This window comes from Dermacentor variabilis, chromosome 2 (assembly GCF_050947875.1).
Source record: "Dermacentor variabilis isolate Ectoservices chromosome 2, ASM5094787v1, whole genome shotgun sequence".
NCBI classification, from domain to species: Eukaryota; Metazoa; Arthropoda; class Arachnida; order Ixodida; family Ixodidae; genus Dermacentor; species Dermacentor variabilis.
The window spans coordinates 136,934,765-136,962,055 of NC_134569.1; the positions used below are offsets into that span (position 1 = coordinate 136,934,765).

The 27,291-nt window shown below is 44.9% G+C and overlaps 1 protein-coding gene across 8 annotated transcripts in view; it reads right to left on the reverse strand.

Annotated features, from left to right (window-relative positions):
- Positions 1–24,425, reverse strand: part of LOC142572753 (DNA (cytosine-5)-methyltransferase PliMCI-like) — a 181,572-nt gene extending 157,147 nt beyond the window's left edge. For 2 of the 8 annotated variants that reach the window (XM_075682077.1, XM_075682076.1), the window contains exons 1-4: positions 23,021–24,421; positions 17,823–17,918; positions 10,808–10,936; positions 6,202–6,327 (exon numbers count right to left, since the gene is read on the reverse strand). In XM_075682077.1, the coding sequence (XP_075538192.1) occupies positions 6,202–6,327; positions 10,808–10,936; positions 17,823–17,918; positions 23,021–23,079 (410 nt within the window). In that variant the 5' untranslated portion in view covers positions 23,080–24,421. Of the gene's footprint in view, positions 1–6,201; positions 6,328–10,807; positions 10,937–17,822; positions 17,919–18,045; positions 18,350–18,394; positions 18,569–23,020 lie in introns of those variants that run through there. The other 6 variants (XM_075682082.1, XM_075682083.1, XM_075682079.1 and 3 more) reach the window with 6 other exon arrangements.
- Between the last annotated feature and the right edge of the window lie 2,866 nt (positions 24,426–27,291).

Consider the following 27,291-nt stretch of genomic DNA (forward strand, 5'->3'; position numbering starts at 1 on the left):
TGGGTGGCGCCCGTAAAATGTGTCGTCTGCTGGAAACTCAAGCCCTCGGTGTCTTGATTCAACAGAAATGAAACACAGAACTATATGCACTCAAATGGAAAAAAGAAAGCGCAAATGAACACATGCCCGTTTTTTCTGCACGTATGCAAAGCATCTGTGCATGTCTCTAGGGCAAGCAGACAAAAAAATTAAACTGTACGGAAACACAATGGAAGTATGTGTATTTCTCGTTCGAATGTCTGTGCGGATGTCAAGGTTACGTGCTATGTACTTTTCATGTTTGTTGCCTCGCTTACTATGTATGCAGTATGTTTAATGATGCCTGACAGAACAAGGTGTTGGTATTCATCTTAAAGGGGCAGAACAACAGAAAAGCAATTAATGAAGTGTTTTTGCCTGACTTTAAATCTAGGTATGGCAATGGATGGGAGAAGGTTTCTCTTCTCGGAGCACCACTAGATCTGCAGTTGCTGCAACGGTGGCAACAGAAAATTTCTGGAAGTAAGCGACCGCTTAGAGCAAAAGACAAAATACGCGGGCGACATTTTGAGAAGCACCTGATTTTAATAAGTACTGCAGCAAATATAAAGGGAATGTCCGGCTAGATGAAAAGGAAGTCCCTCAAATCAGAGAAATTCATTCCTAAGATTTTTTTTTTTAGAGAAGCCAGGCGTAACTCACTGATGCTGAATGCCAGAAACAACTACAGGACGCCGATGCAGGAAGGCGAAAGGACAACAATTTGTCTACAACTGCGCCCACTGAAGGTGGGGGTTGCCCTTATCCAGGCATGTGGCGTAACGAGAATTCTCAGCCTTGCCTTCAAGAAGATGATCTCCACGACTTACAGCCTGCTGGCTAAAGATTTCTGTTCAGCAAAGAGGTTGGTTACAATATTTCTTGCAACGACACAGCATGAAATGAAAACAGCAGAAACTCTATGAGCGCAAGTCCGCTTTTGCAGAAGAGATTTCTGCATTCAGATTTCTGCCTTCATAGGGCCAAGCACAATGTATGGAGAACACTGGGCGACACGAAAAGCGTCGTGAGAAAAGAAGCAAGCGAAGCATCTGTCTACTTGGATGATGCTCACATAAACACAGTAATAAAAGGCACCCTCACATTAAAATCTTGTTTTCACTGTCTTGTGACAAAGCTTGACTGCATGGACTGTCGCTGCATTCCTCCTCCCCAATATTCTAGGTTAGGTTAGGTAACGTAGTTTTTGTATTTGGTTTATTTTCTGTGTGTTTTTCGTCCTATTATCTGGCATAACTTCATGTAACTTCCCTTAATGATGGGCCTGCATGGGGCCTGTAAGTTATATTATGAGTAACTGAAATTAAATGAAATTACATGTTTTGTCTGCTAACGCCTCTCCACAAAAATGCAAGACTTATACGCGCGCTTCTGGCGTCAGGGCATGCGCCGAGGAGAGGAAACAACAAATGTTCAAGCAGGCTTCGGAACATGGCCAAGCATGACTAGCATGGCCAAGCACGGTCATGCGGGTGGCCCGAGCTCCCCCCTATACATTTTTTTTTCACATGTGTAGTGCTGTCTGGTGAATGCGCTGTAAACCCGCAAACGGTGTTACAGGATATGTCCCTTCCAGACAAGCAGAGTCAATGTTACTGTATATCGTACCCTGTGGCTATACCAGAAAAAGAAGTGCTGGTGATAGTTAAATATAAAATTAAATTAAGGGGTTTTACATGCCAAAACCACGATTTGATTATTTGGACCATCTGGAGTTCTTTAACATGCACCTAGATCTAAGTACACAGGTGTTCTCGCATTTCGCCCCTATCGAAATGCGGCTGCCATGGCCTGTATTTGATCCCGCAACCCTCGTGCTTAGCAGCCCAACGCCACAGCCACTAAGCAACCACAGCGGGTGCTGGTGATAGTGATGCACTCAAAGAGAAAGGGGGGAAAGCAGGGAGGTTAACCAGAAAGCAGTCCGGTTTGCTACCCTGAATGGAGAAGGGGAAATGAGGATGTAAAGGGAGAGGAAGAGAGATAAAGAGAAACATAAGTCCCACATTCAAATCATACACAGCACACATCACACTATCTTACGGGCCTGTCAAGCACAGAAACCAGCTAGCACACCTACATCCTTTAGTACAGAAATCTGCTTCATTATCTTAGCATCTTTTCTTCCAACACATTATTAAAACAAAAAAATGAAGATGTTAGAACCTAGGTGAAGCGAAGCTCTAGTAAAACCGTTCTACCGCGACCACATGTGCTGTCATGCATACATGCTATACAATGTGACACACGTGCCAAACATCTCAAAAAGCTACTCGGTTGCCACAAGAAACATACTAAGTAGGTATACAATTGTGGGCTAATAGTTCAAGCACCTAGCTGTTATGCTGGAAGACCAGTGTTCGATCCCACCGTTGCATGCAATCTTTTTTTTTTTTCTGTGCGTGTAGGCAAGACAGCAGCAACACCCAAGGGTATGCAAAATACAGGAGGATTCACTTAAAAAAAAGAAACTTCAGGTAATATGCCCTATGCTTCACATACAGTGTGAAGCTATTATCTTGCCACATGGCTGCTTCTAAGACTGAAATAATGGTCATGTACAATTTTAGCATATTTATTGCTAAAACTGCTATCTCATACTTTCTGAAGCATAGATGAAAATAACTGACAACAGGTATTACTTAGAAAAAAGATTTAACACTCAAATGGCTTTAAAAAAGGTCAAATTGATCAATGTCGAATTAACAGAAACGTTGTCAGAAACAACATAATGACAACTGATCAGAACAGACCATCTAGAACTTGGAAGTTCTCACACCCTTGACACATCTAGCTCAAAGAACAAAACAATAAAGATCTGAGGTCTCCAATATTGTTTACTGCAGCTTAAACTGTGCTTCATCTATCAGATGACTCCTCATACAGACTATCAAGGCCACGAAGACCATATTATTTATGCACATCAAACACATATGCTGGAACGCATGTGGAGCAAAGCCTTCTTGATATACAATATGCAGATCCAAGGCAATGTTGGAATCTAGGTAGATGATGTAAAGCTTGTTTTAGTCCGTGAGCGAGCAGGAGTCACGGGTGACACAAGCACAGCATTGTCGCCTGCAGCTGATACCATATGAAGCTTGTTGAGGAAAGAATGTTGTTAAGAGGTTAATGCACAGTGAAATAGTATGATGCGAATCTAATACCATTAAAGGCTTCATACCTCTTGTGGCAGAGTTAAACATCCATTGTAGGGGAACAGGCCAAGAATGGGCACATACATGGTGGCACATATACCCGGCTGCACATACCCACTACCAAAGTCTGTCTGGGTCCACAACCAGCGGCACAAGTTGCCTACTCAGCTAGGCAGCAGCCAGCATATAGCCAGTGGCCTAAGCTGTCTATATACAGTCGAACCCACTTATAACATACTCGATAGTTTTGTGAAGAGCGGTTGTATCAGTAGTCCATCATATGTACAGTCACCCGTCAAAATGCACAAAAATGAATAACACTGAAGTTGGTGCTGTCAGTTACACTTCGACACCACTTTGAACCGAAAATCTGATTTTCAGTGCCTCCATTTTTGTTCCCAGCAGCGTCCCACATATAGTTGCAAATTTTCGTTAAAAACACCCTCTAAAGAATAAAAATGCAGTGTTATCACTCTTTTGAAACGGCACCCAGCCGGTATGATCACCTGCCACCTTGAAACTATGAGTGCATCTGTGACTATTTTTTCTTCGAAAGCTTGCAATATATTTTATCAGCAGGGCATGACATGTGCATAGTTGGCTGGAAGCATAAACTACTGTGGCATGCCGGCATTTGGCAAAGGTCTTGCCATTGTGGCTGCAGCATCGGCCCCATGTGTGTCACGCACTGCAAAGTTACGTTTTCTATGTAGCTTCAGCTTCAGTTCGAAAGGTAGAACGCTATCGTGAACCATTATCAGCAACAACATAAACGAGATGTCAACAAACTGCAGCGCCAACTCTTTGTAACTTTGCCTGACAGCAGCGTGTCGCGACGCATTCTCGACGTTCACACCAACTCGGGTCAATATCAATGGCACTGCTTGGGCGGCCATTGATCTAGATCTACCAAACAGCAGCATACATAGCGTAGTGCACGTAGTGCTACATTGAAAACTGCACAAAAACAAGTGCCACCGTCGTAGCATTTAAGATTGCATGCAGTGCCACCAAGGTGCCGCGTGCCACCAAGGTGCGGATGAAAGATTGCAGCCCTTGTTACAATCAGCCAGCGAGGATAGTGACCTAGCCTCTCCTGCCCCACTGTGATGAATTGCTTCGTGAAGCTAACAATGTGACTCCTTCGGACAAACCGGCGGCGCCAGCAAGGTGAGACATTTGGCGGATCGAGCGTTGTCTGTTGGTTATGTCGCCGTCATGGACCAATGGGAGCAAGGAACTCCTGGAAAAGGGTGTTCTACGGTGTTTCCTCACGGACTCCAATAACCGCCACAGTCGTTTGACAGACACTCCTGCTAACTGATGGGTCATCCCAGGAACCAAGATATGCCAGCTTGAGTCAAGCGTGCCAGTACCTGTCTATGAAGCTCCCCTCCTTACTATGTATTCAGTGAACAAAGGTGCAGGAGTGGTATTGCAAACTCTCACCTTGAATGCGGGTCCTTCAACAACTTCAGACGCTCTGAATAGATGAAGATGGGCGGCAGTTTTTCCTGGCCTAGGGATCTAGTGAGGGCGAACTTTTTTGGCTCCTCAGGGTGCTTCAATTCATTCATGTTAGACTGATGAGACCTAACGTTCTCCACTGTTCATGTAGATATTGCAAATAAACCCAGTACTCCTCATTCTTGATGAGAACAGGTTCAGGGTGTCTACCAAGTTGACATTTCCAAATTCCCTGAGTTTTCAAGGTTTTCCCTGAGTGCCTTCGCAAATTTCCCTGAGTGATGCAGAACTATGTTTTATGTCAAGACGGGCAGAAACCATAACGCCTGATGCTGTCACTCTCTAGTAAGCACATGAAAAAAATAAAAAAGCGACTTAATCCAATTTGAATACTAAGGAGTGGTGTTTATGTTATTCAAAAAGAGAATAGAAGGCAGGGGTTAGTAAAATGCACAGCAAATAAAGTGTCTTCAAAAAAAAATTGCAAATGGAGTCAGACATTCTCAAATACGAATAAAAAGGAGATGTACATAGAAGCAAATATTTTCGAATATGAGCTATTTCTATCAACTGATAGCAAGCTCAGTAGTATGAGGCCCGAACTCTGTCACAATTGAGATTCTCTCTCAACAGCTTGTAAGTCAACCTCAACTGTCCTGACATACTCTCAGCCCGCGCACGACGCCTGAGTGTTGTGTTTCACTGCTTTAAAGAGTTTATTTTGGTTTGGATGAGGGACACCTGCATCTCGGCATCAGCCAAAACTTTGTTTCTTGAGCTCAAGCTCCTTCAAAACAACAGCAGCAAGCTTCCTTTCCCGTTTATTCCTCAATGCGTAGATAATTTCTGTTCTTGTCCTTCCGTCGCTCGTTCGCCCCAAGGACCATTTGAAGCATCTCTGTCAGTTGCACAGTCCACGACCGATTTTTCAAACTCCCTAGGGGCCGCGAGAACGTCCGAAAAATTGGCCAGTTGGAAAAAAATTAATGCGTGTCATTTACTGCCCTTAGGGGCTCAAACCGCCACAGGCACATTTGAAAAAGCCAGCTACCACTTTTGACATGCCCGAACCCAACTCCTACACCCTCGAGATCACAACCCATGGCCACCGTACGCTGTATGCTGTACTACCTTGACCTGATGCACACTAGAGACATGCCTTGAAAGCATGATTACCCCAGCATGCAGTTGTGTGCCCAGTTCAGATGCACTCCCATGCTTCAGATCTTTGCATGTGCCCTTCATTTACCGCAAACAGGCTTCATCGTTGTAACAGTACAGCACTTTTGAAAATTTTCGTTATATCTAGATGCAGTTCCATTATGCAGGGTCAGAAAAATCGTAAATGCTGTGAAATGTAGTCATTATAAATGATGAATTGTTATATCTGGTATTGTTAGACGTGGGTTCGACTATATATCCACAAATGTATCCGGCAAAAAAAAGACAACAAATGCCAAACCCAGAGAAGAGATAAAGAAAGCTTCGCTTTAAAACAAACAAGTCTCAGTGTGCTTTGAAAATGGTCGTAACTCACTTTTCCTTAGCCGATTTCTGTCTTCCATTGCTCTTAGGCCCTGTCCACAACCTCATGTGTGGGTATTTCCGAGAGCCTTGATCGCTGAAACAGGCACGTTTGCTCGGTGTGTCAGGGCAGGGTCGCCTAAAAGATAATTGTAAAACAGCAAGTTGATGATGGAAGAATCCCTAACCAGAAATGAAATTGTGCAGTTAGAGAGTATGAAAAATGCCAGCATCAACATGACCAGAGGCTTGGCAAGTAAGAAATGATGCAAAACTGTAAATGATGCTGTAATGAAATTTCAATGAGAGCTTCCTATGATATAATGTATTTTGACAGTATCTATCTGTGACTGGCTGAATGTTTTCCAGAAAAGAAATATTAGACTTCCATAACTTTTTAACTTTTTCATATTTCCCTTGTCATTTTAACCAAGATGACAGATGGACCATGCTTAATGGCCTCCTTGTGGCACTTTTCAAACATGGTAGCTAAAATTGCCTATCTGCTAGTCAATGACTTAATGAACTTAATGAATGCAGTAACTTGTGTTTTTTATTGCAGCTTAAAAAAATATTCCACACACTGCTGCTTCATTAGCCCTCAAGTTTTGCTACATGATACATGATAGCACTCCTTGGTCCATATCCTTCAATATAACACTTCGCATCATTGACTGCCTGGTTGGTTAAAAAAAAAATTGGGGGCTCCTCGATCAAGCTACAGTTGAGTGGGAGATATTCAAAAGGGCAGACAGTGTCTCTCTCAGTGTCTACACTATGCACAACTCATTTTTTATTTACTCTGCTGTTTCTCCAGGTAATCATACTATGCTGACATGTTATAGTTTGACAGATGCTAAGCACCATAATAAGTGACCCTAATCACCATAATTGACCACCAATTGTAGTATGGTACATTCTACGTGCTAAAGTGGCCCACGAGTCGCACTGCTGCATGCAGACATCTTGTGAAATACATGAAATGTTTAATTTACTGTGCTGCCCGTCCTCTAAGAGTCAATGTGCTTTCTTCAACAGTCTCATTTTGTTTGTGCCTATTTTTGGGCAACCTCAGCACTTCAAGAGCACACAGCATGCCACTGGGACATTTCGACAATATGCACTCTTCATGCCGCTTTGACGTTGAAACAGCAGCTACTGACTAGATGGTATATCATATCAAATAATAACCAAACACACCGTCTGCTACTCAGGAGTCTCAACTGCACGATTACCCTTTGCAACATTGGCCGCACGGTATCACTGTTTGGCGACCTCTGCGTTGGTCACATTCTTCTAAGGACAAGCCATTGTTTATCAGACCGTTTTGGTGAGCAAACAAACATAATACAGGCGACTGACCACCAGCATGGAGGCAAAATTTGTCAAAGCGAGGAGAGGTGATTATGCTAATTGCCAATGCTAATTGAGACCCAGATTTTTGGAGAGCTTCAGGAGCAGCTCCCTCTAGCAATGTCCACATTGGCAGCAGTCCTCATCCCAGATGCCAAGGTGGCGGAAGGGTTTTGGACAATATTGCCAATTTGAGGAGCAAGAAAACTTCTTACGTAGACAACTTTGGCAATAAAACTAAAAAGAACTGTCGGGCATAAGCCCGCTACTGCACAGACGTGGACTGGTTCCACCCTTGTCAGCCACTGAAAAAGCAGCATGAAAACTCAGTGAGCTTAAATTAAAGTGAGAATTTTGTTTCCTCTTCTTGCCTTGGCTGAAATCCCAAAATACAATTTCAGATTAAGACTGCAAATTGGGCCAGTCAGATTGGATTCACGGTAACAAACAAAACTCAGTGCTATGACGAAGGACAAAGAAAGGGGTGCATGACATGAGTGCTGGCTCACAATGAAAATTTTATTTGAAGCTATGTAGAACATATATACACATACAAGAGCAAGAAATATATATGTTTACACTGATTACTCATCAGCATGTGCCGCTTGACAGTGTGTCAGGTGTGATCTTACCTGCCCTTTTCGTTGCACTGTTTTTTGTTTTGCCTCTGCAAGCGAATATATTCTTTGTAGATCCGAATAAACTTTCAGTTGAGACAGTGCTTATATTGCACTCCTTCCTTCATCTTAGCGCTGAGCTTTGTTTGTTACTGCAAGTTGAAATTATCGAAACAAAGCACGAGGCACCCCAGAATGTGTGCTCAATTCAGCAGACCAACATTCCCAGCTTTGCAGCAAGCATCCCACATCAAGGTGTCTTAATTGAGATTGGAAATCAGCTAGTCTGCAAGAAAGTATGCAGCCATTCTTTGAATTTCAGTTTTATGTGCTAAAACCACAACCTGATTATAAGGCAGGTACTCAAAGTTAATGTTGGCCACCTCAGGCTCTTTTAACGTGCATGTAAAGCTAAGTACACGAGCATTTTCGTGTTTCACCCCCTATCGAGATGCAGCCAAAACCGAACCCGTGACCCCGAGCTCAGCAGTGTACGTCATCATAGGTGAGGTTCCCTGTTCTCAGCAAACACACACACACACACACACACACACACACACACACACACACACACACACACACACACACACACACACACCCCGACACACACAACGTAAGAACATCTCTCTTGCTATAGTAGGAATTAAAAAAGAAAAACAAATGTAGGCGTTTGGTTTGCACGTTTTGTTATTTCTCTAAACTTTAATTCGTCTGCTGATGCAATGGATTAAATAAATAACTGATGTTGTATTGAAGCCACTGCAGTGCAAAGAAACATGGACAAAGAAGAACATGGACATGGACATGACACCACGAGCGAGAATAACTCTCGAAGTCATGTGTCACTAAGAGCGACGTCACAGCACTGCCATGTACATAGCCGCACTTGCACAATATACGTAGACTCTCCAGCTGGGAATGCGGCACCCGCAATAAGAGCAAATGGCATTTCATTAGAAATTTAAGCCCTTTTGACGGCGTGTAAGGAGGTAATACTTAGCAGAGGCGATCGTTAGCACGCATTGTATGCACTGCACTTGTCAGCTCAAAATGGCCAGACCTGGTGAGGAGCCTTTAAGACAAACTAGTGGGCTCAAATGAACTTGAATACAAATGCACTATGCCTCTTCTACCAATTAGGAAAATTTACAGGTACTCTGCAAGGTTATTGTACTTCTGCAGTAGAAGAAAAAGTTTTTAAAGAAGTTCACAATGAGACAGTGTGGCACAGCGATTATCAGCGCTATTTTAGAATGAAACCATAAGTGGTAGAGTGCGATGTCCGAGAGCCCAGTGGGACTTGTTGCTTTCCGTATTTCTACTAAGTACATCTAGTGTTCGCAGAGCATCTTATGCCAGCAGAGTTGTGAGCTCCGAGCACAGTCTTTCTTCCTATTTTTTGTCATTTTTCTGTCCCTCCTCCTTCCCCACACTGCTGATCAATGTTCAGGTGTCAACCACGCACTAGACAGTCACGGTGCAGTCAGCAGGCTTTAATTTTTTCTATCAAACAATCTCTTCCTATCATGTGTGGGACGTTTGAAGTAAAATGACCCTATAGGGAGCCTACACTTAAATGAAAACACTCATTTCCCTTTCCTTCAATTTTGTGAAATTCTTGTTTTTGTTGCACAGTTGCAAACAAAGTGACCATTGGCAGGATTCAGAGCTCTCCATAGAATATTCTGAGGGGTGGGCATCTTGTGACCATTCAAGAGGGAACGCAGGCCAATAATAGGTACACACACAAAAGCTTTTTTCCCCCTTTACTTTTTTTATACAACCACTCAGTGATTTTAAAAGATATATCTAATTCTACATTCTACATTTTGAACATAAACTAAAGAAGTGCAAGCTAGCGACGCACCGTACCGTGATCATCAAACATCGCCGGGATAAAGAAATGTGCAGCTCACCACAGTCACATGTACGAAATGCTTGCCAGCAATTCAAGCCTGCCAGCCAACACAAGTGCATCCTGTGTGGACATGGCAGCAATAGCGAATCACGACTAGTTTTTTGTCTTTTCTCGTGCTTCTATTTTTGCCTAGTGAAATACGGCACTGTAGCTATCTGTAGATCCTATCTTTCATCTTTACAATGGTTCAAAGATGGCATCACTGCCTCAGCAAAAAGGCATGCTACAGTGGCTACTAGCTGCGCAATCCAAGGTTTGATGGTACCTCTCAAAGTCAGATCTAAAAACAAATTTTGTTGAGAGCACACTAGAAAGTAAAACTTTTATGAAAAATAAAAACAGCGCTAAGGAGACGAGGACTACAAGAACATGTACGATGGACAAGCATCTCAGTCCTTGTCTTTCAAGCAGTGTTTTTTTCTTCAAGTATGTTACGCCAACTCACCTACATCAAGCTCCTGCTGTTTCATGAAACTAACTTCTACTTCACATGTCTTTTTAATATTTCCCTATGTGATAAAGGAACATCTGGGGACAACAGGAAAAGAAAGAAAAGAATCGGAAAATTTGACCAAATCGGCTGTTCTAATGAAGAATCTCTCCTCAAAGTGCCAGGCAGTCGACCAGAGCTGTGGGCCACCCACTAAGAGACGAACCATGGCAGAATTTCTCTAGATGTCATGTATAAGTATTGTCTCTGGCATAGTGAAAACATATCCATGAGCACGCACCTTGAAGGACCTGGTGACACCTTTCTTTTGAGGACTTTTTTTCCAGGCTGCCCACTTGGGCTATCCCCAGTCTGTCGCAGTCCATGTGTAACAGCAACAGGTAGCTTTTCGACAAGAACTATTGGCCTCCTGCATAAAAAACAAAAAATAATAAAATGCCACAAGAATAAAACATTGTTTCCGGGAAACTGCACAGATTATCCAGCAACATTATGGAGATAGCAAACAGCCGAATAAAAAATATTGCAGCGACAATGTTAAGCTTATCAATTTAAAACACTCTTACAGCTGGGCTTAGACTGTCTAGCTACCCACAGCCAAGGGTCAGTCCACACTTTTATTTATCACATTTTTTTTTTAATGATCACTTACACAACAACGGTCAACTGGAATTTTCAGACAAACAACGGGAGATTAAAAAAAATTACAGCACTACTCATCTCATGGTGAATGTCAACAGTAATGCCGATAGCAATTAACGTAGCGACAGACCATATTTCTGAAGTGACCTTTATACAACATGTGTAGTAGTAATTCTGAGACTTTTGTTGCTTTGGCTATATGCAACATACTCCGATATCATCCCACTTTGCTATGGTACTCGCTTGCCAAGGCCGGTCAAAAACACGAAGGCATGACAACTGTATGACGCCGACGCAGTAATGATGGAATGAAGGAGGAGGAATGATATCTATCGAACTACAAAGGTGTATAACAACGATGGCATGATGACGGTATGACGACAACTGGTTGAAGAAGCAGGAAACAATGACAATGGCATGACCAAGAGGACACGACAACAAAAGTATGATGATGGAAGCACGATAGCATCCGTGTGACAACAACACAATAACGCATTACGTAACCCCGCAAACTACAACGGACAAAGAAGGAAACACACAGGACTTCTTGGTCCGTTGTCATTTGCACGGTTACAAAATGCATTCCAATATTGACCACCAACTAGCTCGCCTCTCGCTGTTAAACACAATGACAACAATGACATGACAACAGCGGCATAATCCCGACTGAATGATGACAGAATGATTATGATAGAATGACAACTAAGGAATGACGTCGCTGGGTCAACCAAGGCTGTGTGACAACGATGGCATTACGACAATGACATGACAATATTGAAGTGATGACGATGGTGACATGACAGCGTGACAACACTGCTATGACAACAACAGTATGATGAGTTGGATGTCGAAGTTACAATGACGACGAGACAACAATAGTATGGCAACGACATGATGACAATGGTATGACGATGAATGTATCGCAAAACCTGCATGACAACAATGGCTTGACTGACGGCATGACGACGACAGTCTGACAATGGAGGCTTGGTAGGGACTGTTTGACGGTGATGGAATGACAAGGACAGCTCAATCACGATTGAATGATGACAGTACGATTACAATACAATTATAAACAAAGACTGACATTGATGGAACGATGAAGGCTATATGACAAAGACGGCATGACGATTACTGAAGTTATGAAAATGATAAAGCAACCGCATTATGATGATCACATGACAACTATGTGGCACAGCTGGCATGATGATGATGGCATGATGACAGTCAGATGGCAAAGCTGCAATAATGATGATGCAACGACCACGACAGCATCATGACTTCGAACTCATACATAGTGGCCCAAGCTGTTAGACAACCTGGACCATTGGGTTGGAGTAGAAGGTGCAATGGTGACAGTATGAGAAGAGTCAGATCAGGAAGCTGGAATCACGACAATTGAACAACCACAACGGCATCACTATGGTGGTGTGACAATCAATGCAAAACTGTGTGACGACGATGGCATGACGACATCATGATAAGCATCAGATGACAAAGCACGAAGCTGACATAACAGCGATGCAACGACCCCGACGGCATCACAACCACGACCCCATACCTAGTGGCGTAAGCTATTAGAAAACTTGGGCCAGTGGGTCAAGGTAGAAAGCATGATGACAACATGACTGGAGTGAGATATCACGAAGCTGGAATGACGACAATGGAACAACCATGATGGCATCCTGGCCGAGAGCACATACCTAGTGGCCCAAGCAGGCAGATGACTTGGGCGACTGGGTTGGCGTCAGAGGCTAGATCATGGGTTCTCAAAGTGGCTTCGGCAGAACCCGGAGGTTCTGCAGGCCCCTCCGCACGGTCATGTGAGTCACTGATAAATTTTCCCTGGTTCTGCGCTTACCGAGTTCCTAAGACAGCGAACACGAGGTGCACTCGACCCAAGGAACCTCTCTTACCCACACATGAGTGTCAAAAAGCACATCACAGTGCGTAACAAACGCGTGAGCTGCGCAATAAATCTGCCAGTAACTTGGAGCCACCTAGCCTGCAAACGGGCAGCACAACACAGTTGGTTCTAGACTGGTAGCTCAGTGTGCGCAGAGTGCCGCAAATGTCTGACACATAAGAGCAAAGACAGTGCTCAAGTCCAACCGAAATGAGAAGGCGGAGTCCACATCCCACCACAGACATCAGCGAAAATCATACGTTATACGCGACTGACAACGCTGGAATGCTTCGTGCCTCGTTGTGCCTTTAAAGCCTTTATTCTTGCACATATTGCCGTGCACAACACGCTTAAAGCATAACACACATAAAGCTTTTGCAGCTCTGGATAATAGCAATCATTCAAAATGCACACTTTTCTAATGGTATTTTTATGCTTATTTGCATTGGCTGTGAAAGAACAAATACATGTAAGAAAGCCAGTAGAAGAGCCCCACTAAATGCTAAAATGAGTATTTGTAGATAAAGCCATGAATCATAACCAAACGTAGAAGTGCTTGTAGCTGCAGTGCCACTGTCATGAGCACTCAAGCCAGCTCACTTTGGAGTATGCTGAAGAACTAAAGAAAGCACAAGGTTATTAAAGGATGTCTCATTTCTAATCCACATGCACTCCCCCGCTGGTAATTGCAGACTCTGAGACCTGTCTTCATCTGGTGATCGAATTAATTTGCAACAGAAGAAAGAGGAAGTAATGCATGACACCAACAAGACAAAATGCTTGTTAACAATAATAGAGGTGCCCATAGGTACTTTCCGTTACTACTTTCCACAGGACTTGGCTGCACTGGCAGGCTCCATTTCTAATGGCAGCACACCTGGCAATGTGACATAGCAATGAATCCCTTGCACTATGAATATTAGCTGAAATTTTGAGGGTCACCCAAAACCTTTACGATATTGGTTAGCAATGCAAAAAAAGAAAGAAAGCTTGCCGTAAGCCTCCACCTTTGATAATGGGCATGAGGCACTAAAGATGGAGATTTGCGAGAGCATGACAGAACTTTAAAGGGCCCCTCACCAGACCCCATAGCAAATTTCATATATATGCTGTAAGTTGTTACGTGTCTTCTAGGGAGCATTCTGCCGTAAAAAATTTTTCAAATCGGCTCATTAATAGCCGAGATAAAAATATTTCAGTACCAGGCGGGCTCACTGCCAAGCAAGACTCTCTCCACTCGCCCTGTCTAGTTTACGCAAGCGAAATTCCTTCCCTGTGTTCTCCCATACTGACCGCAAGGATCGCGTGACGCATACGTCACAGGCACCGCCTTCATATTTTTTTTTTTTTTGCTCCTAGCTTTTTTTTTCCTGGTACTATGCACTTCCGCCGCCGACGTCGCGTGCGAGCTGCTGTCTTCTTTGTGCAGCGCACAATTTTGCACGCTGTGCACAAGGAAACATGACTAGCAGTATAATTCAGTGCTACACAAATACTGAGGCCGAACAAGCGGACCGCAGAGCATGATCACGCGCTGGAACACGGTGCAGACTGGCACCAAATGGAAAATGCAACATAAGTACAAAGAAAACTATAGAATCACTGCTCTTGGGGCTGTCATCATGACTAGGGGTCGATGCAGAGGCAGTTTTCTTTTTTTTTTCCTCATTTTTTTACCCTCTCATTTTTCTTTGTGCCGCCGCTTGCAGTGTGCGTTTTTCCAAGCCGTTGCTCGTTGCCAAGGTGATGGTCTTTGTGCTTCTGGGTGCAAAAATAGAGTAGAAGCATTCTTTCTGTTATTGGCACTCTAATGTGCAAGCGTGTCTTGAACATTTTTTGTTGTTCTTCATGTTTGTGTTGTCTGTGCGTACAACACACAACCTACCAAGTGATGCAGCATCGTGACAGTGACACTTGCTCTCTCTGTATGCGTGTTAGCATTCACCGTCTTGCTCAAAGCGATGACACCGTGACATGAGGTGTGTTCATGTCTGTTTTCGGGCTTCGCTGTCCCTCGCACGGACACTAGTATGTATGTGTTGCATTATCATGCTGGCTCCTAGTTTGAGCACAGTCTCCACTTTGTCTTTTCTCACTTCACGAAGCTGTGCACAACATATTGCAGCAGAACTTTAATGCGCTAGGTTCTGGCAGTTTGTAGGCGTGGGCAAAAATGACGGCGGCCACACCAGAGCTAAAGCATACAGCAAAAGCTCATTGCCGGGTATGCCCTAGCTGTGTTTAATCACGAGAAGTGCCAAACGTATTGCAATAAAAAAAAATATTGTAATAAAAAAAAGTAAAACCGGAACTGACACTGCAGGCTCGTCAAGCCGCCTACTGACAGCTTTTTTTTCCCCACTGTCCTCCATCTGTAATGTACATGGTAGAAACAAACATTTGATTTGATTGGTAAGAATTGCGGTTTGACGTCACAGGCTACATAGGCAAACCACATAACCTTATCTCAGTTCCCTTTCACTCGTGCAATGAGTAGGCCGATGCGCTGAGGGCTGTGGAAAAACAGCGTGCCTATAAAGAACACCGTCGTGAACAGAAGTGGGAATGTGCGTGGCAACGGCGGGCGGCACGTAATACGGACGAAGATCATGCCACAAATGCCAAGAGTGTGCACCTTTGGTTGGATCACCCTTACCAACTCCACTCCCATCGTAATTGTGGGTGATTTCAACATAGATGTGTCGCGGCCAGACAGAAAGTGGTTTATGGTATTTCTGTAGGAAAGGTTGCATTCAACGTTACACAAACATCAGTGTGTCCATGACGTGTCATCGGTCATGTATAGACCTCAGATTGGCCAAGAATGTTTCCAGTGTCGCCATAGAGCCCCTCGCCATATATCATAGTTGTCATGAAGCGACAGTCACCTTGGTGACCAAATAATAAAACCAAAAAAGCAAACAAAAGAAGGTTGAAAATCAAAAAAGCATTGGGTGTGCAATTTTATAAAACAACAAAAATCATGAAAAAATGAAAGTCATTGTGGTGTGTGTCTTATTTTCAATCAACACATTTATTATCAACATATTTATCACCATATATACAGCTCTGCTGGTTATCCACCTTCACAGAGTGGAATGGCTCCGAATTTTTCGCCTTTCCAGTAAACTAATTATGAGTCGACTTAATCACACCAACGAATGAGTATGAGTAAGCCTGGCAGAGTAGAAGTTTGGTGAATCTGAATGAGCACAGCTGAGCAGAAATTTGGCGAGTCTGAGCCCGAGTGAGCCCTAAGCAAGAAATAAAGCTTGCGAGCGAGCCTGAGTGAGCTTCATTTATATTGCCAACCTATGGCTTCACCTAATGTTCTATTGTAAGCAGGAAAGTCTGGCTATTAAACATACATTATCCACTCACTGCATCAGAAAATATGTATTAAGCAGGTCGTGAGCAATATGCCAACAAAAAAGCAGCCTCTCAGTGTGCATAGCTAAGCACTGTGAAGCACTGCGAGGACTTGCACCCCCCCCCCCCCCCCCCCGATATGGTCCCTACCTTTCAGACCTCACAAGTGCATGCTACTGTGATGGCATGAAAATGGGCCACATATATTATGTAGAAATGAGGCATTAGGTGCCTGTCTTAGGTGCTTATAACACATTCTTTAATGCTTAAAAATCTGGTGTTTAGCTGTTGCCTGAGGGAGAGCACAATCTGACCGAGCAGTACTTCTACTTGGGTAATTTGGTGCCGTGTACTAGAAGTTAAATAGCGTGAAAAACCAAAAACAGTGGAAGTTCTTACAGCCAGGACCAGTGCTGGCCTTGTGTGTATGTGTACTTACTCTCTTTGTCTTTGTCAATAGGTAGCAAAATGTTGCAGCTTTAGTTACCTGTAAGGTTCAATTTAAAGTGGGGTAAATGTGACTAAGAAAGAAAGTAGGACCAGTTGGAGCCATTGCCTTAGGCAATATATTCTACCTAGCACAGAAAACTAATGGAGAAAACTGAGATGAACATCATAGGGTATCTGTATGTTGTCTATATCATTATTTTCATTTGTTTTCTGTGCTAGGTAGAACATTCCACTATGTGAGCCTCAAGTTCATTAAAGTCCACAACTTGCTGAAGCATCGTGATCATTAGGCTACCACCGCAAATCAGAAATGGAGCCAGTAAAAAGTCTCATCTAGATGCTGAACCTATTTAAACAGGTACTAACTTCTTGGCCTAGAACCGAAGCTCAACTGTTCGAAGTCACGACAAAACTTTACGCCTATGTTAGGAAACTATGAACATTGACAGCCATTTCGCCATAATGTGTGTGATCTACCAAATGATTTGCTTGCATAAAAGCAGCACACTAATGAATTTGAATACATCAGACCATCAATAATGGCCCTTAAAGCAAGGCTGTTGAGACCAGTTCTCACCGCACGCCTGTCACATTGATTGTTTACCACAGGTGTTAAAGCACAGTATATTTAAGTTCCTTACAGACTGTTAGATGTGTACAAGAAGCTCCTGTAATGAAGTGCAGAGGCTACAATTCCTCAATGTAGGTACAGCAAGACAAATAATTCATTTCTGTTGCGAACACCATCAATGCACGCAAAGCATATTGAAAGCATAGGCAAGAAATGCGTTTTGACAGCGAGTCAAGTAGTTCTGTTCGTGCATTAATCTACTGCATGTCAGCGCGACGTGTAAAACATTGTCTTGCGTACACCACATATGACTGAATACTTGACTTCAGGCTACATGTAAGTAAGTTACAACAGTACCTTTTGGCGATGGGAATTCGCTGAAGTCCATGCTCGAACACCTGCTGTGAATCAACTTTGATTCGCTCCAAGGGAACATAGGGTGTCTTATCCATGCTGCAAAACAAATTAGAAAGCAATTGGTATTACAAATCTGCTGTTAACGTGTTGCTTATTCTATGAAAATGCGAGACAGCAGGGGTGCCTGTCTGTTATGGAGAACGAAGACTCAGAGTGAATTTACCGAGCAAAGACAGCAACAAATGGTGTCCTGCCAGCGAGACAGTTTGCTTTTACAAAATGCTCGGCACCTCAATCTTCACCGAACTGGGCCAGTGCGGGAGCGCGCTGCAAACTTTATAATTTCTTGGCCTAGAACCGAAGCTCAACTGTTCGAAGTCACGACAAAACTTTACGCCTATGTTAGGAAACTATGAACAATGAGCAACAGAACGGACGCGAAGCGGCCACCTTGACGCCGGCGGAACCCTATAAATAGTTTGCGCTGCCTCGAATACAAAAGTCTGCTCAAATGCCGTTGAACAGGCTTTTCAATTCAATTGCAACGAACAAGTCAACGATTCTAAACTCACAGCTTACGTAAAGTGAGATGCAATGACACTATCCCGATTACAGCGGCCCAGACAGTGCCATGGACAGACTGCTGCTGATTGTTCGATGCTGCGTCGCCAGCGTCGCCGTGTCTGCCGCGCCGCTGCTTCGCCGGCTGGCTGGCTGGGCTGGCCAATGTTTGGGTTGGCTGCTTTCCCTAAGCTGGCTGTACGGCACGACAGAAAACGTGATTCGTGACGACAAAAGGCGACTCGAAGGCGCGCGTTTCAAATCTTGTCGCTAGCCCGTACGCAGATGCCAATACACGTCCTGCTGATAATATGTAGGCTCGCTGGGCGTCAGTAAGTTGACTCTGATACTTATGCTCACACGCCAAAGTAGTCCGAGCTACCATATGGCGCTACTATTACTTGCGTTTCAGTACAAATTTCACCATGGATTTCACCAACTCCTCGAGTTTCTGACCTCTGCTCATCTCTCCAATCTCTCCTCACTCCCTCTTCTCTCACCCCAGCAGGACACCCTTGGGCTCCCTCTTGGGAGTCCTGCTGGGGTCCCCGAGTGCCTTTCGAGGCGCCAACGGGTACAAACCTACGGTTTGGAACTCTTGAGTCTGCGGGAAACACCACAGCGTCTAGCTAGTCTCACGCAGGCGCACAGGCGCCGACTACGAGGGGATTCCGGGGCCCGAGCCCCTACCAAAGGTTACTGGGGGAGGGGGGGTGCGCCCCCCCTGGCGCTGCCGAAGCCTATCACCCCCCCCCCCCCCCACATTCACACACCTAAGGTGTCATTACTAGGGCTTTTTCACCCACATCATTTGAGGCTTATTGTGACTTGCCTAGACCTTTTCAGTTAAAATTTTATTGTGGCTAGTAGCTTATTACTTCATTTCTGCAAACTCTGACAATAGGAGGACAAGCGCATTAGAAGCACTAGCGGCGGCTACTTCATCCGCGCGCACATTTTCTCACTTCAACATTGTTTCAGATTTGCACTGTAAACACCATGCACATATACATCTAAATATACACACAGCACAATGTTTATTATATTTTTTTAAAGAGAAGGAGATGATAGCCAATGAACAATTATTTCTAAAGGTATGGATAGCCTATGCCTAGAGAATGAATACGTTGCCATATGTTCACCTCGCTTCGAATTGCTTTGCGTGCTTTTTGACCCTGAAAAAAGAAAAACGTATAGGCTTCAGTGACCCCTTCGGCAGAATCATTTATCAACGGCGTACGTGGGAAATGCACCTGAATGATATGAGTCTCAGTATTTCTTCTCTTTCCAGTAAACAGTGCTAATGAGTCATGAAAAAAATTCTAATAATTTATAACGTTTATTATGTTAAAACTTATTGTGCGCAAACAAACAGGGACGAAGAATAGAAGGACGAGCGCTTTCTAACAACTGTTAGAAAGCGCTCGTCCTTGTGTTTCTTCTATTCTTCGTCCCTGTTTGTTTGCGCACAATAAGTTTTAAGATGAATCTGTTCCAACTAGGCCGACTCGCAGTCTTGCTTCAGTTTATTATGGTTGGGAACATCGTCATTTGCATGCTGATGTCATAAATATATACAGGGTGTCCCACTGAACTATCATTCACCAGATTTTAAAAAGACCAATGCGTTACTCGACACATACAATGAAATTACGCAGCACTTTTATCTCGGCAGGAGAGACTTTCCGCTTCCACAAAAGAAGTTAAATAGAGCACAGGCATTGACCCTCAGATTATTGCAAACAGGCTCGTATCCCAGCCCGGCTTTATTCCACAAGCTCTATCCCGACACCTATAACACTAGTTCTTGCAGGCACTGCAATGACTTAGCTAGCCAAGACCATATGCTCTGGCGTTGCCTCTCATTACGAGGCACAGAACAAATCAATGTGGACAAGTGGATCTCTGCTATCAACAGCCCCGATGCCGGGACGCCACTATGGGCTGTCCAGAGGGGCCACGATGTGGCGGTCGGGCATGGCCTGCCTGTCCCAACATGAGAGCGTCCCGCAGCGCGCAGCACTTACCAATTGCATACAATTTTTTTTTACGATTGACAAATAAACACTGAACTATTGAGAATACCACGTGACTGCGCTCCCACCCACATCATAAAGCAGCGCCATCGAACATGCTCCCTCTGAGTTAGCCAGGACGAAATAAAGGAAATAAAGAAAAACATATAGTGATCGAGCTAGTGCCTTATCTGCCTCGCCCCCGCCGAATTAACAGGTCGCGTTTGGTGTTACTTGAAAGCAAGCTGTGATAACTGCTTATCTTAGCGTAGACAAAGTGCACGGATGGTTTTTTTTTTTTTCACAAAACCTATCACCACAAAAGCGAACTGACAACATCAGTACAAATGTTTAAAGGTGTGTTTTTTTTTCCCTCTCAGTCGCCATGTCTTTTTGAGCAGAAGGAAAGCATGATCCTTGCCTTCGGAGCTGCAAATGGCAACAAGAGGAAGGCCGCAAATATATATCAGTCATAAAAGTGTGGTGGTAGACCAAACGCATTGACTATCAATAAATTATGAAAACCTGAGACAAACCGGCAGCTTCAAGAAACAGAGGCGGAGGATTCCATCTTTGAGTCCTAGCTAGCGCATGGATGTTCTACCATTTATGGTCTCAAACCCTCATGCTAGCGTGCAGAACGTCGCCGACCAGGTATACCAATTTGCAAGTCATCAGTTTGGAGGATATAAATGATGGCCTTTCACCCATACCACCTTTACCAGCACCAATGCTTGGAAGATAAGGACCTGTAGAATCGCATAGATTTCTCGAATTGGGCCCTCGCAAAAGCAGAGGAGTCACCCGACTTTTTGATCAACATCATGTGCACAGATGAATCCAATTAGGCTCATCTAGAAGTGGTATATTTTCTTTCTTGAGCGCATCGGTTTTGCCTTTTCTCTACACGTGGGTCGCTTCTCGGTCTATTTGTTTCACTTTTATTTTTTGCCACAAACCTGTTTTTGCAGCACGTATACACTTTCATGAAAAATAAAGCCCTCACTTTAATTTGGCTTGGGTCCGAAGCAAGTTTCTGGCGCGAAATATAGCTGCGTGCGTACTCTTTCGGTAAAGCTGCAAGCAGAGCCGGGATTTTAAAACATTCCATGCGTATTCCCTTGCTTTTCGCATTTCGTGCGTGATCAGAAAGGCGCTTCGGTCGCGTTATCAAGGGGCTTTTGTTATCAGATCAGTCGGCCTCGAGAGACCGATATGTGTGCCGTAGAAATGAGAGGAAGGAATAGCTGCGAAACACGAAACCTGCTGTTGGTGCTCCTTCCGTACTGTTATCAAGGTCATGCGCTGTCTCTTTTGGCTTGCGACAGGCATGCAGTTGCTTTCAATCAGTTTATTTGAGGGCACTGCTTTATGGATGTGGGGGAGCGCAGCCACGTGCTATTTTTCATATTTCGTGGTTTCTTTGCCAGTCGGAAAACAATTGTACGCAATCAGTATGTCGCTGAAAACACCTCACTTAGATGTCATTTGGGGGTGTCTACAAATGTCCCATTGACACTGATAATTAGGACAGTACTTCTTGAGTTAGATACCCGAAATGAGGCCAAGCCAGATTCACTCGAAATCAGAATCAACAGCAGCCATGCGCAGCAGCGCTTATACTCGGACACAAAGAAAAAGAAAAAGAGAGAGAAAGAGGCTGCAGTTTCGTCGGAAAGGCGAAGCAGTATCACTGATAGCCAAGTATAAAACAAGCACACAAAGGAAGATTACGTCACCGAGAGGTGCCAGATTCTTGGTGGTGAGAGAGGACTCTGGCTGTGAAACTGAACTGTCTCCTACTATAAGGGCTTGCAAATTCTCATATTCTCAGTTTCTCTGACAGATGATATATATATATATATATATATATATATATATATATATATATATATATATATATATATATATATATATATATATATAATACCCCTGCTGTTAGAGGTCGCGCACTTGTACTGCACCACACACGCACACCCTTGAGTCCGTGGCGGGTCTCTATTGTCCGTTCACAAACACAGGAGAAACGACGGCAGCCGACCATACGGCGCCGTCGGCACACATACACTGTCAGCAATTCGTGACACGGGATTGCACAGAGGCAACACATATTTCGGGGTATTCGCCCCCCTGCCGTCTTAGCAAGCTTTTCAATACACGCGCGGGGCAGAGGACACACAGGGGTTCCTACAAAAAGCTGTCCGAACGTCACGGTCGCGCCAACAACATAAAAAAAAGGAACTCTAAGCCTGCTTTCGACTTTTTTCGTCCGATTGTTCCCGTGGCCGGCAATACCCGTCTTGCTCGCCGGTTCCTATTTCCACGACCTTTTGGTGCCTGTTGATCGGTGCTTCGCCTAATCAAATAATGCCGCACCGTGACACATACACATTCGGTATATTTGGGGCGGAAAACGTTAGCCATTTGCTCCGTGTGACCATCAATCGCATTTTTTGTTTATTGAACGGCAAGTAAGTCAGTAATAATTATTTTCAACAAGAATACGGTTAACTTGGCATTGCCTTCTACACCCACTTAGTCCACGCACGTTCAACGTCGCGACACAAAGACCACTCGAAAGGTTAGCTGTCACTTAAAGAAAAGAGAATCTAAACTATTTACCGCACATTGTCCGTCTCACATCTGCTTCGATGACTTGATGGTCTAGTCAGGTGGAGCATGGTTTTATGGGCTTCAAGCACAATGAAGACGGCGGACGCACCATCCTGCCCACAAACCCCAGTCCCAAGACTTCAAGAACACTTTTCCTCTCCTGGAAACGCCACCGCGTCAGCGGGTTGTAGTGTCTGGGTTGTAGTGCGGAGCTTGGCTGGAACGCCGGGCTTGGGCTTGAACGCCCTAGGCGTCCCGGGATAGCTTTCGGTGGAGGCACGTCACTCCCTGTCTCTTGATTCTTCTTCTCTTGCTCATCCGCCTCTTCGTGAAGCCTCTTATCAGGCGTACTACTTGACGTTGGCATCACGGTGTCGTCAGTGCCGTGCTGTTCCCCGGTCGTCACTTCTGCTGAGGTGCAAGTTTCCTTTGTCGCCTTTACCTTGACCTCTATCGAGTTATTTGGTTCTGCCGTGTCATATCCCTCGGGTTTTTGCAGCCACCCAATTACTTGGCTTCATCAACAGACGTTACCTTCTTCAGGGGCGTTAACATCGAGGACTTCGCATCGCCAGTGCCTTCCACTGCGTCTACCACGCCCATCAAGTGATCTGTGACATCTTCCTTCAATGCCGGGCCTGTCACTGTGGCATAGGTTCGGACGCACTGGGTCTCAACGTAGCCGAAACGACGACAAAGCTCACACCGTGGTACATGGCACTCGCGTCGTATTTGTGCCCGATGCCACGGCATCGGAGGCAGAGGGGAGCTTTGCCTAGGACGTGCACGAGCGCATCTTCCTACATGCAGCTGGTGGGACAAGTGCTCAGCGTTGACGCCCACCTTCAGCTTCAATGTGACAGAACGGGCGGTTGATTATTTGTCAACGCATCCTTGCACTCGCCACTTTTCCCTGGTGACCTCAGCCACCATTCCAAAAGGTGACAAAGCAGTGCGAACATCGTCATCAGGTACAGCGTGAAGGAGCCAGTAGAGCTTGATAGGGACGCTTCGGTCACACGGGTCGACGACGCTACACACAGTGGCACGTGGTTCTTGACATCAAAAGCGCCAGCAACGAGAATATCGTTTTTTTTCTTCTTCGTCCTTGAAAGTCACTGCCCACAGATGGTTCATTTGATATGCACCCATCACAACCACTTCCGGCATGAGAGACAATCGTATAAGAGCGTCTCGAAAATTTTCCACTCTGTGAGGCCTTGCCTTGACGTCACCATGTAAAAAAAAAACTTTGTGCAGTACGGACGCACCTGTTGGCAGTGATGGCAAAATCAATAGGTAGTTCTGACCTGGTTTTTCTGTTGACCTGATACCGCGGCTCTGTTGGGCCGCCAAATCCGCTTCTTGGGATCTTGTGCTACCTACGCACGACAGTTCACCACGAACGCCTGAACCACGCCAGCGTTTGCTAACATGCAGCGGGAAAACGCGTCCTAGCGCGCGAGGAGAGACGCGATGTGACATGCGAGCTGCGTAGCGTCGATGCGTGCACGTTTTGCATTGCACTTATATATTATTACTCATGGTAGAACGCCATGCCATGTAGCAGATGCACATGTAGCAGTACAAAGCAGATTGCATATGCAAGTTTTTTCTAGCATTCTTGCATATGCAAGAATGCTATAAAAACATTATGTACCTGATTAAATGAAACTGGCTAGAGAGAGACGCTACTGGTGGCCGGAGCGAGCGGACGCGTGTCGCACGGGTTGCGCAAGAAGTGCTATTTATCTGTTATTATTCAATTCGCGGGTTATTTCTGATTCAGCGAAGGAAAATAACTATTCACAAACTTCACGAGGCTACCAAGTTTTAAGCTGTGAGTGGATTTTTCGCCTTTCTCCATCGTCTTTGAAGTTTCGAAGCGGTGACCGCGCCGGCACCACTGTGTGCGTAGGAGCGAGATGCCATATAGAGAAGCATTGGAGACGCCGGGGAGCGTTGCGGCGGAACGCGCCAAACGAAGCATGTTGGAGGTCAATTCTACCGAAAGCATGGATTCCCACTTTGAAGATACAGAATACACCGCGCCCTCAGCCGATTCCAACGCCGTTGCGGGCTGGGAAACGGTCATTTCGCTCGAGAAGAAGCGAGAGCTGGCGAGACAGAAAAACGTGGGAAACCAGCATCGTGAAAGCTCATCGTCAGAGAGCACTCTTCCGATCACTGCCAAGAAACCTCACGGCAAGAGGGGACGAAAACCACCTCCTCCACTACCGAGAAGCCATTTCAAGATTGTTTTGAGACCCATGCAGCGTCTCTCGATCAAAGACTTATTACCAACGCACCTCGCTGACGCGATTTCAGCAGCGAGCAAGGTGAGCCACAAGAACTTTCTTGTACGACCCAAGATAGGCTCCAACATTTGCATTGTTTCTACGGCTGAAGAGCACGATGATCTGGCAGTCGGTTCGATCAAGCACTTAGCAATCAAGGGCAAGTAACACGCGGTGAACGCGTATTTGCCCCCAGGATAAGACATCCTTAAAGGAGTCATTCCCGGAGTAAATCCTCACACCAAGATCGAATCCCGGCCACGGCGGCCGCATTTCGATGGGGGCGAAATGCGAAAACACCCGTGTACATAGATTTAGGTGCACGTTACTGAACCAGAATGCTAGAATGTTACAGAATGTTAGACACTAGCTCCTCCGCAGTCATCATCATCGACGGCCCGTATGTACCAAGCAGAGTGTACCACAGAGGAGGGGAACGACTCTGCCACCCCTTCAAAAGCATGGTACAATTCTGCAACAAATGCAAGAAATCCCGACATCGTACCGACGTTTACCCCCACCAATACTTGAGAGTCTGTGATACGTGCGGCGCAAAAGAACCTCTACCAGACCATCAGTGCAATCCCGTGTGCAGCACTTGCAAGGGTGAGCGCCTAGCCAGTTCCAAGGACTGTCCCAAAAGACTAAGGGAAGCGAGGATGGCAAAAAGAACACTACCAAACCAGAAACCAATGAGATGGCTGAGCACGGAAAGTAACTCGGGCAACACCGCCAACAACCCACCTGAGACAACTCCAGACCAGGAAGCGCCTCCGCACAAGGCGCACCCACGACAGCGTCGAGATAAAGATTCAGGGACTCGATCCCAGGCAGAGACCCAGGAGCGGCGCCAGGGAACGAAACAAGAGCAGATCCCGGAGCCGGGCAGGCAACACGAGAGATCAAGAACCTAACGAAGGTGATTTGGATGAGTGCTGTATCTCCCACCGCTCCTAGCAAAACACCAGAAATCATCTCTAGTAGCGAAAAGGAACTAATTGACGAGAATAGGACACTGACCGAAATGTTCAAAAGTCTTACCGACACTGTTAAAAAGCTATCAGACAAGATAGATACACTAGGACACAAACAAAACTAAGAGCATAGGCGGCCAAGAACACCACCAACTCACAAGAACCCACTAGCGAAGAATGCAAACTCACGAACCTGGAGTCCAGTATCATGGACGTGGTAGGCCAACAACTAATGAACTTTCAGAGAGACGTGGATCGTATTACTAGTAACATAGATGACAAGACAAGCAGGTTCTTTGAACTGTTCAAACAACTCAGAGACGATATGTTAAGGACGCACAACACTCATGTCGACGCGATTCGAAAACAGACTCCCTTAAACAAGCCTAAAATAACAGGGCAGAACCAGGCACAACACTACCCAAGAACCCCAAATTGTGCAGTAGCATATATATGGTAGACCTAAATAATAACAAACATGGCTCAAAACTTTAAAGGCACAACAGATCGACTAGAGATATGGCAGTGGAATTGTCGAACTTTCCACAAGAAATCGTCAGCACTGCTAAACTACATTAGTACTGCGCCTATACGTCCCGACGTCACCTGCCTTTAGGAAGCAGCGGTCCATCAAGTTAAACTCAGAGGATACTGCACCCTAATAGACTACAACAACCCCAAGGTAGCCACGTTAGTATACAAATCAGTAACTGTCACATAAACTACGATTTCCCACGTGTCGCATCACAATTCTCCCTCGAAACAGGAGTAAACACTACACGCACATCTTAAACATATATAGCCCACCTAAGAACAAAAAAGAGACCTTCGGAAGGCTCCTCAAATAGGTCAAAAACATGGTCGGGACCAAAGACCGCGTAATGCTGTAGGGGAACTTCAACGTTCCCTGTGTTACTTGGGGCTACGCGTATGACAGCCCTAAGGGCAATAATCTCGACCACCATACGGCGTAACTCGGCATTTACCCTTCAAGACTTGTGTTTCGAGT